The sequence below is a fragment of the Capricornis sumatraensis genome, chromosome 9 (genome assembly GCF_032405125.1).
Source record: "Capricornis sumatraensis isolate serow.1 chromosome 9, serow.2, whole genome shotgun sequence".
Taxonomy (NCBI): domain Eukaryota; kingdom Metazoa; phylum Chordata; class Mammalia; order Artiodactyla; family Bovidae; genus Capricornis; species Capricornis sumatraensis.
In genome coordinates, this window is record NC_091077.1 from 68335607 (window position 1) to 68350499 (window position 14893).

The 14893-nt window shown below is 44.8% G+C and overlaps 1 protein-coding gene across 1 annotated transcript in view; it reads left to right on the forward strand.

Annotated features, from left to right (window-relative positions):
* Window positions 1-14893, forward strand: part of ITK (IL2 inducible T cell kinase) — a 61380-nt gene that overhangs the window by 19258 nt on the left and 27229 nt on the right. The window contains exons 2-6 of the mRNA XM_068980207.1: window positions 1462-1566; window positions 3239-3320; window positions 5627-5755; window positions 10374-10414; window positions 14415-14566. Coding sequence (XP_068836308.1) covers window positions 1462-1566; window positions 3239-3320; window positions 5627-5755; window positions 10374-10414; window positions 14415-14566 — 509 coding nt within the window. The remainder of the gene's footprint in view (window positions 1-1461; window positions 1567-3238; window positions 3321-5626; window positions 5756-10373; window positions 10415-14414; window positions 14567-14893) is intronic.

The following is a 14893-nucleotide window of genomic DNA, read 5'->3' on the forward strand; positions in this document are numbered from 1 at the left end:
AAAGTGGTAAGTAAAGTTTGAGCTCATTTCTGGAGAATCTGATGGTGTCCCAGCTCCCCTAAATACCCAGTAAGTGCCCTCATATATCACCGCTCTTTTGCCATAGTTAGGATTTCTTTAGCCTCTTTCACTGGGAGGGTATCCTTTATTGAGAGCATCCATCATAAGCCAGGTAATTAGCTAACCTGTTCCTATTTTAGTCTGCAATCATTACTTCAAGGGTAGGCATAGTTATCTTCACTTCTCAGATGTGGAAACTGAAGTTCAGGAAAGTTTGATGCATGTCCCAAGGTCACAGAGATGGTTGGAGGCAGAGCCTGACTTTGTTCCTAGCCCTTTCCAATCTTGTGCCCAATTCACCACTATTCATGATACCTCTTTCTTAAGGATAAGCTATAATGAAGTGTTTTGCCACTTGTTCCATAGCTAAACTAAACTCTATTCTCAACAGAAGCCTAATTCCAGGCACCTGTGAAGGGCTCCTGCTCTCCAGGAGCTTTCCCCTAACTAGCCTTCCATGGAGCCTGCTGGTCTACCAATCTAACATCTCCTGGGATCCAAGGACAAGGACCTTTAGAAATTGGTAACACGCAAGATTGTTACAAGCCACAAAGACCATTATGTGAATTAGTTATCAAGGAATACATCCAGTAAGCTTCCAAGGAGATGAAACCTGGGGCCAGTATAACTGGATGAGATAGTAACAGAGCAGAGTCAGGAATGTCCTACAGGGGTGCCATTGTGGGACCGTGGATAACCAAGGGACCCAGAAAAGGCAGATGTAGAAAAGAAAGGTGCCATTAAAAGTATTTGTCACCAAGCAGGTAAGGCCTGAGCTCACTTGCTATGCTAATAAGGCCATGCTGCTGCTGCTGCTAAGTCATTTCAGTCGTGTCCGACTCTGTGCAACCCCATAGACAGCAGCCCACCAGGCTCCCCTGTCCCTGGAATTCTCCAGGCTAGAACACTGGAGTGGGTTGCCACTTCCTTCTCCAATGCATGAAAGTGAAAGTGAAAGTGAAGTCACTCAGTCATGTCTGACTCTTCGCAACCCCATGGACTACAACCCACCAGACTCCTCTGTCCATGGGATTTTCCAGGCAAGAGTGCTGGAGTCGGGTGCCATTGCCTTCTCCAATAAGGCCATGGATAGGCACAAAACAGAAAAAACTGGCACATGTGGGGTCTGCACTACCTATTCTAGCCAAAAGTTCTGCAAATGCTCCTATCTGTCACAAGTTCACTGAGATATAAGACCCAGCAGCTCAATGAACGGAGGTCCGTCACTTCATCAAGATGATTCAAATAACATGTTCTCCCAGGAGTCTGCTTCAGTGTCCTTTTAAGGCACCAAGGGCCAAGAAGGATGGATCTTATCTAGTAATGGATTTCTAGAAGCCACCTGGACAAAAATATTGTCTTCCTTCTTTCTCAAATGGAATGTGTTTTTCCTCCCCACAGAAAAAGCGCACTTTGAAGGGTTCCATCGAACTCTCCCGAATCAAATGTGTCGAGATTGTGAAAAGTGACATTATCATCCCATGTCACTATAAATATCCATTTCAGGTAAGTCCATCAGGCCCGTGGTCTAGTTCTCCATTCCTTGGATGATGATTGAAACGCTCAGTCACTGAATGAGAAGGTGGCACAGAGATGACTTAGACCATGCCCAGAAGAAATCTGCTGTGTTCTTTCAACGACACATTCATTCAACAAAGATTAATTACAAAATTTTGAAAAAGTTGTCATCCCTTATTTCCCTTTCCCTCATGTCTTCCTTACCTCAAGGAAAGTCCTAATTACTCTATTTCTAGGGGGAAGAAAAAAAATAATCAAGAGCCCCAAGTCTAACATTCTGCAAGCACAGTTTACTTATAATTTCGGACAATAGATTACATTCCTTGGTTATAAATTGATTGGAAGCTCTAGAATAAAAAGACTCAGATTTTATAATCTGAGAATTATCTGGAGTTGTGCTGTCCAATACAGTAGCCAGTAGCCACAGGTGAATGCTTACATTTAAATGTAAATTAATTCAAATTGCACAACATTAGTAAACTCTGAGTCACACTAAGCCACAGTGAATGAATAAACATTTCACATCTTCAATAGCCACGGGCTAGTGGCTAATTTATTGGACAGCCAAGATTTTAAATTTCCATCACTGCAGAGAGTTCTATTGCACAGAGCTGATGGAGCGTATCTTTAGTCTTTAGGTCATGCCATTGTCTAAATCTTGTTGCCACTCTTGATATTTATGGTTCTGAAAGAGTGGATATCTTCTTGCACATCCTGGGGTACCATTCATGTTTGTCAATCTGAGGAGTTAATATTTCATTTTCAATGTGGCATAGGAAAGAACTTTTTTCCTACTAGAAAAGTGACCTCCACAAGTTGGAATTTTTAGTACTGAAAGTAAAAGGAGTAACACGTATTTTTCCCATCATTGAAATTCCAATTACTAATGCATGCATGAAAAAACAACCTGGTGAAATCCAAAGATCTGTTGTATAGTTAATAGTACTGGACCAATGTCAATTTCCTGGTTTTAAAGACGTATTCTGTTACGTTAAGATACTGTCATTGAAGAAATGTGCATGAAAAGTATATAGGAACTCTGTACTATCTTTGGAAATTCCTGAATCACTTGTTTCAAAATAAGTTTAAAGAAATCTTAGTTATATATTTATCATCTAATATCTTACTCTTCTTTTTTTAATTTATTTTTTAAATATAAATTTATTTATTTTAATTGGAGGCTAATTACTTCACAATATTGTATTGGTTTTGCCATACATCCACAATGATTCTTTTTTTTTTTTTTTTTACTTTACAATACTGTATTGGTTTTGCCATACATTGACATGAATCTGCCTCAGGTGTACATGAGTTCCCAACCCTGAACCCCCGTCCCACCACTCTCCCCATAGCATCTCTCTGGGTCATCCCAGTGCACCAATATGCCAGAATTTTTTAATTATTGAAAAATTAATGTGAGAAATAGGCTGCCTAGTTAAGTGGGGAACTCTTTTCTCTAGCTGTTTTAATGTAGTGATGGCTTATCTGCACAGCATTCAGACATCTAGATAAAAAGGGCACTAGTCCCCAGACCACCCAGATGTTTGCCTTTTTGACAACAGCCTGAGACCCCACTCTCAACGCAGTAACCCAGAGGGGCTGCTGTCAGCCATTCAGCTCTGATTTCGCTGCTCACCCTGAACTCTCTGTGCGTCTCCAGGTTGTTCATGACAACTACCTCCTGTATGTGTTTGCTCCAGACCGGGAGAGCCGGCAGCGCTGGGTGCTGGCCCTCAAAGAAGGTAATGAACCTCCTGTGCGACCGAATCTCCGAGACCTCTAGTCCGCAAGAATGCTTGAGTTCCGTGATCAAATAAAGAGCAGCTGATGGTCAAATATTTCTTCCTTTTGGTGTTGGTGGGGACTCCCAAAGTTTCAGCTTGGGCAATAACCAGTACTGCGCAGGATCAGGCAAATCCTGCTAGGCACCTGTTTTTGTAAGGCTCTTAGATAAGGATGTTTTTAATATTTTTTAATGGTTCTATTTTAAAGGGTTATGTAAGTACCTCCACAATGTATCCGTTGTGTTTCCTGGTAAGCAAAACCAAACTATTTACTATTGGGCCCATTCAGAAAATGTCTACTGACTCCTTGTATTGAATGAAGAACAAGAGCATGGGCCCTCAAGCTAGAGCACCTGGGCTTGAATCCTGGCTCTGCCACTCACTAGCCATGTGTGTTCAAGCAACTCAACTGCTCTGTGCTTCAGTTTCCCCATCTATTTTCAACAAGGAGAGGAGGAGGGAATAATAATAATAGTTTCTCCTTCCCTGTATTATGCAAAGTAAAATAAGTCCGGGAAAGGAAAATCCTGTATGTTCTCATTTACATGAGTAATCTAAAACATAAAACAAATGAATATCACAAAACAGAAACAGACTCACAGACACCGAGAGCAAACTAGCAGTTTCCAAAGGAGAGAGGGGTGGGAGGAGGGGCAAAATAGATGAAGGGGATGAAAAGGTACAAAATACCAGTCATAAAAGAAGTAAGTCACAGAAATGTAATGTACAGCACAAGGAATATAGTCACTATTTTATAATAAGTTTGTGTGTACGTAATCTGTACATACATGAGTCTGTACAATTCATAAAAATGTTGAATCACTGTGTTGTGTATCTGAAACTAATATTGTAAGTCAGCTATACTTTAATATTTTTTTTTAAAAAAAGGACCTGCCTCCAGAGCTGCTAAGAGTAAGTCTCCTGGAAACTGACCAGGTCCATAGTCAGCACCCAACAAATGTCAACTAGTCTTAAAGGTTTTCAGATCATTGTAAGGGTACTTCTTAGGGCTCACCTTCTCGACAGCATAATCAGAACCAGCACAGTATTTACATACAGGAGATGTGGAACCAGGCTGCTAAGGAAAAAGCTCTAGCTCTGCCAATAATTAGCGTGTGACCTTGGGCAAATTCCTTGACTTTTCAGTATCTCCATTTCCTTACCTGACTAGCAACAGATAGTCATAAGGTTATTGTGAGAATTAAAAGAGTTTGTTGTTGTTGTCCAGTTGCTAAGTTGTCTCCAACCCTTTGCAACCCCATGGACTGCACCTCGCCAGCTTCCTCTGTCCTCCAGTATCTCCTGGAGTTTGCTCAAATTCATGTCCATTGAGTCAGTGATGCTAGGATGTGGCAGACACTTGGAATCATACCCAAAGAAAGCATTTAGTCTGTGTTACTATCATTGCCATTTAGCCTGAAGGCCCGGCTTTTCAAGAAAAAATACGTTCAAATATTAATCTAAGTAGCTACAGAGACTGACGGTAGGCAAGCCATCTGAAATCATGGGACCAAAGATGCCCTTCTCTGAAAAATGAGAATAAATATACAAGTCTTATCTTCTTCCAAGATTGTTGTGAGTCTCAAATGGAAAGTGCCAGATAAATTGAGAAGGGCTCTCAAGTTTAACATTCACAGGCACAAAACAAACACTAACATACAAAGTAATCAAAAGGGCCCCAACTACTCTCACTGGCCGCTCTCCCTCAGTGAAGGGATTTTACTCACAGGATGTTAGAGCTGAAAGAGGCATTTGAGATAACCTGTCAGTTTTTTATACTTTTTTTTTCCCCCCCCCCAATCAGGAAAGCCTCTCTTCTCCTGTACCAAAATTTAACTTTAAAGCCCCAAATCTAGAAAGGATAAAAGCAAAGTTGCTATGGGTAGAGATGGGAGAGATAGAGTGGTGAGAATCACACCCACTCAGTCTTCCCTGAGTTCCTAAGGCATTTTTGTGGGGCCCAGAGACCCCATCTATCAATCCCATGGCACAGTGGGAACTGGGAATCAAATGAGGATTTTGCTCGACCCAAAGACACACAACTAACCAAAGGCACAGCTGGATAAGAATCCAGATCTGCTGATGCCTAAATTCAATATACATGCTTCTGTGTGCCCAGGAAAAAAGACCATTTTTTCTGACTACTCTAGGTAATACTCATGCAAGTTCACACAGCAGGGTCAAGTCTCAAGGAATTGTAAAGTTGGTGGCTCTTGAGTGACTGACCTGGAAATAACTCTTCTGCTGGTGCCAACTCCTTTCAGAAACCAGGAATAACAACAGTTTGGTGCCCAAGTATCACCCTAATTTCTGGATGGATGGGAGATGGCGGTGCTGTGCTCAGATGGAGAAGCTTGCAGTGGGCTGTGCCCAGTATGATCCCACCAAAAATGGTGAGCAATTATGAATTCCCTTTCTTCTTTGTATAATGACTGACCGCTCTGCTAGTAGAAAGGAAATGTTCTTTGCTTCCCATCACCAGGGGTGTCCAGGATTGAATACAAAATTTCACATTTTCAAAATTTTCAGAAGATAGTCATCTGCCTCTAACACCAGTATGTTTGTGGTTTTTCATCTCGAGTGTGTGTGTGTACTCAGACATGTCCAACTCTTCGCAACCCCAAGGACTATAGCCCACCAGGCTCCTCTGTCCTTGGGATTTTCCAGGCAAGGATACTGGAGGTGGTTGCCATTTCCTTCTCCAGGGGATCTTCCTGACCCAGGGATCAAACCTGTGTCTCCTACTAACCTGCATTGGCAGGCAGATATTTTGTCACTGAGCCACTGGGGAAGCCTACATCTTGAGGCTGATGTCTTTATAACTCCTTGCTACTCAAAGTGTGGTTCTTAGACCAGCAGCATCATCAGCGCCTGGAAGCTGATTAGAATGCAAATTCTAGGGCCCCTCGTAGGTCTGTTGGATCAGAATTTGTATTTTAACACTATCTGGGTGCATGGTTAAGTTTGAGAAGCATTGCTATACCCTCAAGTTAGGAAATTTGAAAGGCACGGTCTACTTAAATCTGAAGTTGTAGAGATAGCCTATAGATATATAGAGATACACAATATTATCTATTAGAGTGGCATCATATCACACATGTGTTTATAACACAAGTTGAACTCTACACACTTGGAGGGGGAAGAAAATAAAACCAAAATCTGCTTATTTTACAATGTGGTTTCTCCCCACCTCTACTTACTTGCCCTTGAACTCCACAGTCTCAGAGAGAAGGAGGCCTCAGCCTAAATGCAAAGTGGAAACAAAAGATCCTGTTCTTTGGCCTTTGAAGTCAAAGACTTAGGTCCTAGGGATTGGCATTTGAATCATTTTTAATTTATGTAATGAATTTGGAGGGGGCACGTCCCAGATAGCTCAGTGGTAAAGAATCCGCTTACCAATGCAGGAGATGCGGGTTCAGTCCCTGGGTCGGGAAGATCCCATGAAGACGGGAATAGCAGCCCACTCCAGCATTCCTGCCTGGAAGATCCCATGGACAGAGGAGCCTGGCGGGTCACAAAGAGCTGGACGTGACTGAGTGACTGAGCATGCATGCACAATGACTTTGGGCCCAGAGCCCCTGGTGAAGGGCAACTCCACTCTGATGCACACTTACATACATAATACTCCCACTTCTCACAACCATCTAGGGTAGATGGTGTGATGCTGAAGAAAGAGGAGGCTCGAGCACTTCAGCACCCTCGAGGTTACACAGTGAGGAAGCGCGCTGCGGAGACACGGTTGACTAGGAACGACGGATCCTATGGATTGTTTTCTTCCATCGCCCTTTCCTCTCAGCCTCTCTTACCCTACTTAACTTTTCTCATCTGTCAGTTTCTTTTTTGCACTAAAACCCAGTACCTCAGATTGACAGCCCAAGGCGGATGTGCTAAATGTAACACGTGGCTGGGTTTTCTGCGGCTTCCTGAGTTGCAGCCCCTTTTAGTGCCACTTTAAAAACCACTACTTCTCACCCTCCACCTTGGGAGAGAAAGTTCAGAGTTACCAGTCCCTTGACCCAGAAAAGTATTTGCCTAGTTTTAGAGGTCAGTGATTCCCTACATTAGCTCTGTGGACCACACGAAAGCCAATATCTAATGAAAAAGAAATATGTTTTATGTGGGTGGAATCAACCACAAGGACAGGATGGCATGGGCTTGCCAATGACTGAAAGCTCTTTCCAAAGTCAAAGCTGTCTCCAAATTCCTGTCGGAACCTTGCTGTAGGCCCTTGGATGTGTCACTTGGCTAACGAGGACCGTGATGTCCTCATCACTAAAATGGAAGGGGAAATTTTAGGGGTCTTAAGATGAAATATTCTCTAAACCCCTTTCCAATTCTGAAATCCTTTGAATCTGTTTCCATTGTGCAGTTTTCTCCATGCGTGTAGTGGTTATTCCTAGGGACACAGTATTTCCCTCCACTGGGTGGCACACACATGATAGAGGTGTGAGGAACATCTGAATGGCTCACCAGGACAGGGCTGGTCATGCTAAGCTCCTCCCCAAATGAAGCCAGGGTCTAACCACTGCACAGTCACTCTGCTGATGGTCCTGCTTTTGCAGGACCTACTGCCATCTCCTCATCTGAGTCGGTTCTTATTCTCCCTTCTTCTGGTTTGGTTTAACTAATCTCATGCACCATAGCTTTGACACACTTGAGAGCAGTTTTCAAGAAGCAAGGCTTGTAGAATTCCCAGTGTTGGGCACAAATACAATGAGGGCCTAAGAGGACAGGGCTTTGGGATTTAAAAAAAAAAAAAAAAAACAGCTGGTGTGAGTTCCAGCCCCTCAGTATCCTTGCTCTGTGATTTCATATTTGTTACTTAACTTTCTGAGTCTTTTAGCCAGTTTTCTCATCTATAAAGTAGGAATGATGATAATTAGTTACTTTCTGGGGTTGTTGGGAGGTTCAGTGGGGTTGGGGAAAGCTCTTAGCACAGCTTCTGGCACTTGGTGGGCTCTCTGTAAATGGTAACCGTGTCTGCTAGTCATTCTTTTTGTGGACAAAAGAATCTGAAGCTGAGACAGTATGTGTGTGTCTGCCTGGGAAGTAACAGAGGTCACTGAATTTAAAATGGGCTCTGTTATGTCAACCCTCAGGCTTCCCAGGTGACTCAGTGGATAAAGAATCTGCCTGCAATGAAAGAGATGAAGGAGATGCAGGTTTGATTGCTGGGTCAGGAAAATCCCCTGGAGGAGGGAATGGCTACTCAGTCCAGTATTCTTCTGGAGAATCCCATAGGCAGAGGGGTCACAACAGAGTAGGACATGACTGAAGCAACTTAGCAAATACTCAACCAACAGCAGCGTCCACTCATGTAGCCAGAACTAACCCCACGTACAAGTTTTACCACATACAAACTTCACACAGAGAGGGAGGAAGAAAGGTAAGAGCAAGGCCAGAGGAAGAAGAGATCAAGCACCGATATTCAGGGCTGGAAAGTGCTCAAGACCGCCCAGCTTGTATGTGGTGGAGCTGGGGTTAAGGTAACTGGCTCTTGGCACCAAGTGGAGTGCTGTAATGGAAGCATGTTTCCCATTATGTACGTATGTTTCCTTTTTCTAAGTTAATTGCACACCTAATACCCCAGCCTGCCCTTGATTATGGAGAAGGCAATGGCAACCCACTCCAGTACTCTTGCCTGGTGAATCCCATGGATGGAGGAGCCTGGTAGGCTGCAGTCCATGGGGTCGCTAAGGGTTGGACACGACTGAGCAACTTCACTTACATGTTTCACTTTCATGCATTTGAGAAGGAAATGGCAACCCACTCCAGTGTTCTTGCCTGGAGAATCCCAGGGACGGGGGAGCCTGGTGGGCTGCCATCTCTGGGGTCGCACAGAGTCGGACACGACTGAAGCGACTTAGTAGCAGCAGCAGCAGCAGCAGCAGCCCTTGATTAAGGTGTCAGCACAGAGTCTGGGCTCCAGTGTCAATGTATGAATCTCTTCTCGCCACATCCCAGACACGGCTGCCCAGTTCCAAGTCAACCCCCTGCAGAGATACCATGCTCACCACCTGTTGATGCCACCCACCCTCCCGCTTATCTCTAACTGTTCAAGAAGTCTGAACCACGCACAAGCCTAGGCACTCCATCCCCCATAACCACACAGACACACAGCTTCAGTCCACTGATTCCACACTGGGCCTTTTTAGTACCTTAAACCAGGGGTTCCTAACCTCTGAGATCTAATGCCTGATGATCTGAGGTGGAGCTGATGTAATAATAATAGAAATACAATGCAAAATAAATATAATGAAGTTGAATCATCCGGAAGCCACCCCTTCCGCCACCCCACCCCCTGGATTCATGGAAAAATTGTCTTCCACAAAACAAATCTCTAGTGCCAATAAAGGCTGGGGACTTCTGCCTTAAAGGAGAAATCCTGAGAGACATGGATGAAGAGATAAAGAAAGAGAGAGGGAAAGGGAGAGAAAGAAGAGAGGGGAAAGGAGGGAGAAGGAAGAGACTGCAGAGAAAGTGAGACATGGAGACACAAAGACATAAACACAGAGAGGTGTTGGGGTGTTGTCTGGAGGAATCGGCAAGAACAAATACTCAGAGCCTTAAGATAACAGCCCTCTCACAAAGCAGCACGAAGACCTCTCACCTTATCCACCCTCTCTCCAAGCCTGCAGGGGCATCAGGAAGCCAGTGAGTCATGGTGCCCCTGAGTCACCAATTCCAAGTCCTGGTTGAGCAGGTGGAGGTGCCTTGGTGGAGGCTCCATGCCTCTGGGGAAGGACATACACTGAGACCCGGGGAACCCCTCTGCACTAGGCTTTTCCTGGGGTACAGGAAGAGGGGCTTCTGGAAGTCTCTGGTGTCTCCTGGAAAACGAGATCAGGAACACGCAGGCTGAAAGAGATAAAGCCCAGGCCCCGTGTCTCATCCTTTCCTCCTGCTGTTCTCTTTGGGGCCCCTTTTCTCTGAAAAGCCCCCAGCCGTTCATCTCCAGCTGGGCACATTTGGTTTCAGGCTCATCTTCTTTTTCTGTTTTTCTTGTTTCAGCTTCAAAGAAGCCTCTTCCTCCTACTCCCGAAGACAACAGGGTGAGCAAAAGCACGAGGTCTGGGCGGGGGAGGCGGGGGCCCAGGGCACCTCAAGCTGCTGCTCTGATGTCGTCCTGCTTGGGTTTCCCATCTGCTCAGGTTTCTCAACCGTGACCTCGTTGTGATGCAGCTCAACTCAACACTGTGGGTTTCTTGGGCCCAGCTTGTCTCCTGGGTGGGTCCAGATAAAATGACCATTCAGCTGCCAAAATCTTCACTCCACCGCCTTCACTCAACAAACACTTCTCGGTATCATACTGTACATCCAAGTACCTTGACTAGGTTGGGGCCTAATAACAGCTCACAGCCACATAAAATGGTGTATTTACTCCACCCTTTGACAGACAAGCATTTTGGCAACATACACCTAAGAACACTTCAAATTCTTCAAAGCAGGTCCACACTTTTACTAGTTATTTCAAAACTCACTATCTGTTCTGGCCACTTCAGAGGGTTATAGTTTTATTCTCATGTGAGAGCTTGGGAAAGCAAGTCCCACGAGAGGTTATCCCAAGGCCATTCGGTAACTCAGTAGTCAAGTTAGTAGGCTAGAGGGTTCCTGGTGTGGTGGTCTTTAACTCGAGTGGTCGTTCCTAAAAGTGTGGTCCCTGGACCAGCAGCATCAGCATCACTGGGGAGCTGGTTAGAAATGCAAATTCTCAGAACTCCTTCCCCACCCCACCCCAAACCTCACCACCCCATCAGACCTTTGACACACAAAACTTTAGGGAAAGGCACCAGTAATCTGCACCTTAATGAACCTCACAATGATTCTAAGGCATGCTGGAGTTTAAGAAACACTGGTCTAGTATACTGACTTGCAAGACTTAAGTGATATCAAGTCAATTCTCGGGAAGCTATTCAGTCAAAAAGACAAAACAAAACAAACCAAAGAATAGGAGAAAAAGCAATCTTAGCCCTCACTTTATGGTAATACCAATGCCAATATCCATGTTTGAGTAGCTGGTCTTTATTCTAGAACATACTGATTCTGCTCCCGCATGCTCTCCTGAAGGATGAGCCTTGCTTTTTTCCAGCCGATATGGTGACATTTCAAACACTGGCCGCTTCCCCATAAGAGAAGTTCTACATTGCTCAAAACTGGACTGACCCTTAGATTTGTTGTCAGCCCTCTCTCACACCACAAGAAAGAAGTGTATTTAAATTGCAGCATAAAATGGGCTCTTTTCTATTTTACTTCATTCATCTTCTAAAGACCATTTCACCATCACCCTTGAAAACATGGTTTGGAATCCCACTGCCCTGGCTCATGGGTGGTTCCAGTAGTCCCACCTAAACCCACATCTCTGCACCTTAGGCTGGCTTGCTCCTTCTGGTTTTTCACTATTAGTCAAGGTGAAAGTCAGAAAACAGGGCCTATCCACCGCCCCTTGGACACTACCACTTGGCTTCTCAGACTTCTTGGAGGAGCAGCTTTAGGGCACCAACCACAGGGCTGTTGGAATCACGGTTGCAGTTTCGATCACACATCTAAATCCACAGCAACATTTATCTTGAATTACTTGAAATCACTTCTCCCATCACCTTCATGTTCTGTTCTAGACTAAGTGATGGCATCTTGAGTTGGCATCCATAGAGGCTATACTTTTAATCTGATCTGAGCAACCGGCCTGATGCTTAGTGTGAGAGAGACTATGGACTGGGAACAGTTCTCCAGAGGGTGGAGGGTGGCTATTATTGGTCAGGATAGAAACCATCCATGATCAGAGTAATTGAGAACTCCAGGCCTCTCTAGCCTGTGGGTGCAGATGAGGTTATGTTTCACTCTTGGTCCCCCCACGTACACAAGAACTCAGCCCTTCTTCGAGGCCCATCCCCATCAACCCAGAAGGACTTCCTGAGGGGCCCCCCAGACACATGTCTGCCTACACCCTGGCTTCCTTGTTAAGGCACACTACCCCTTCTACTCCCACCTGGGAGGGCCCAGTCTCAGCTGGGTGGAGCTCTCCCCAGCTGGGGTCAGGAGCTCTCAGAAGTCAGGGCCGTTCTGAGACCAGCAGTAGAGTGGCCAGGAGACAGGACTAGTCCCCCATTCCATGACTCACCTCATCTCCTGGGCTCCCAAATAGCCCTTCTGGAGCCCAGAGTCTCAGTTTCTCCAAATGCCATCCCTTCATTTTCTCAGTATAATCTCATGGTTCTCAATCCTATCAGACCCAGTACTCCCTTTTTCAGACAAATATTTTATAAAGCCCCCTTTATTATAACAAAAAGAAAGTAAATAGATAATACCACTTATGTAAACACATACCTTCTAAAAGAACCAATAAATGTTCTAACTGTAATGTTTAAAAAGGAAAATAAAATAACTTATACAAATCCATACATGTTTCTATATATAAATATTGGGCATGACTATACTGGACAACATAATAAAACACACCTGTATTTGAATCCTGTTAAATTTGGCAGCTCAAATGCAACTGTTCCAGTAACGTAGTATCAGTGACTCAAAGACAGTACTACCATCTGTGATACACTTTCCAAAAGAGCAAACAACTCTTGGTCAAGTTCTTAACTAAACAAATTGTAATCCACCCTCCATGTAAAGCGTGGCTGCCTCCTAGGAAACCAAGTGCTTCATATAAGGTGGAGGTAGGATCTAGGTCAGAGTGTTATTGTACATTATTACTGTAAGCGGCCTTCTCTGGAATATCTAACAGGACATTCAAAAGTCATGGGATGCTGCATGTGGGATGCTGCAGGGTGTTTTGCACCCTTGACCCTCTCCCATTCAATGCCAGTAGCCACCTCAACCTTTGTGACATTCAAGACACCGCCACAGATGTCCAAAATATTCCCTATGGAAAGGTTTCACATGGTTTGAGAAACCTGCTTTGATCTTTGTCTTCAGTTCAGTTCAGTTCAGTTGCTCAGTCGTGTCCGACTCTTTGCAATCCCGTGAACTTCAATCAACCAGTTGGATCTATAATGGGATGAATACCTTACAATATTTGTCCTTTATCCCCCTGCCCTTGAACACAATTCCTCCCTTCCTTAGCTCTTAGGGTAACAGCCTCAAGCCCAACAACTCTCATCTGTAGTACTCAGTATGTCATCTCACAAGCTCCACAAATAATCTAGGCTTCAAATCCAAACTGTATCAGTATGACAACATTTTATTTTTTAATCTCCGATATTTTTATGCCACCAAATACTTCACTGCACTCAGAGAACTTCTGATTTCCCATCACTGATGCTCACTCTAGCCAGTGATCTCAGTCTCTTCCCACATTTGCTGTCTCACAAAGCCTGCTAACCTGAAGCAGGTGTGCCCACCCTGAACACTGGTGACTCCTTTACGTGAGGACCACTTCCGTCTTTAATATCTCATCCTAAGAAAGATACTGAAAAACAGTGATACAAGCAAGAGAGCCCACCAGAGGAACAAGAGATCCCATGGGAGATAGTAGAGAAAGCATAAGAATAATTCAATTGCTAAACTTGCCCCATCTGGGTCTCAGTTTCCCTATTCTAAACAAAAGAGTGGACTAAATGATCTCTCAGAGGCATTCCAGCTCCAACAGTCCATAATTCTATGGATCTGGATAAGCCCCAAAATAAAAGTAGGAGAGCATGAACTAAGTGATATAGTGATGACTTCATCACCTTTGCAAGGATGTGATGCTTCTAGCAGACAGTCTGTGAATTACGACATGGCTTAAGTAGAGAAACAAGCAGATTTCTGTGACGAGCATGGCTGCCTGGAGTTCACTGGGAGTCAGAGTTTACCACTTGAAATGGGAGAGGCGATGAATTCCGGGTATTGTGCGTCTTCGTGTCCTATTCCATATCACGAGCCTGATAATGAGCAAGCCAACTAGAGGAAGGAGAATGGCCTCAGCGAGCGTACCCCCAGAGGATCTGGTGTCTGACTGGCATAGGTCCAAGAGCAAGCTACAGCTCAGGGACTTGCTGACCTTTTCCACAGGCTACCTCCTTCCTCACATCTCTGCTTGATTTTGTCTCCCTCCTCCAGCGGTCATTTCGGGAACTTGAAGAAACCGTGGTCATTGCCCTGTATGACTACCAAACGAATGATCCCCAGGAGCTCACCCTACAGCGCAACGAGGAGTACTACCTGCTCGACAGCTCCGAGATTCACTGGTGGAGGGTTCAGGACAGGAACGGGTAAGGCGCCCGGTGGCTGCTGTCCCAGCTTTCGAGGGGAGGTGGGAACAAAGACTGCCCTGCCTCTCTCAGAGTGACCATGGCATTGAGTTAGGAGAGGAGAGCAGAGGCAGGAGGAGAAAGGAAGACGTTGCTGAAAAGGGTCTTCCCCTTCTCAGAAGAGCCTGGGAGGCAGTCACTCGCCATACTTACTCCCTGGACCTGATCATGCCCTCCCAACCTCCAAACTCATCTAAACATCTTCTGGGTTTTTCCACTGATATCCACAGTTTGGGAGAACAGCAACTCGTTCCACAAAGCACCATTGTTTTTGAGTGCTTAAATGAG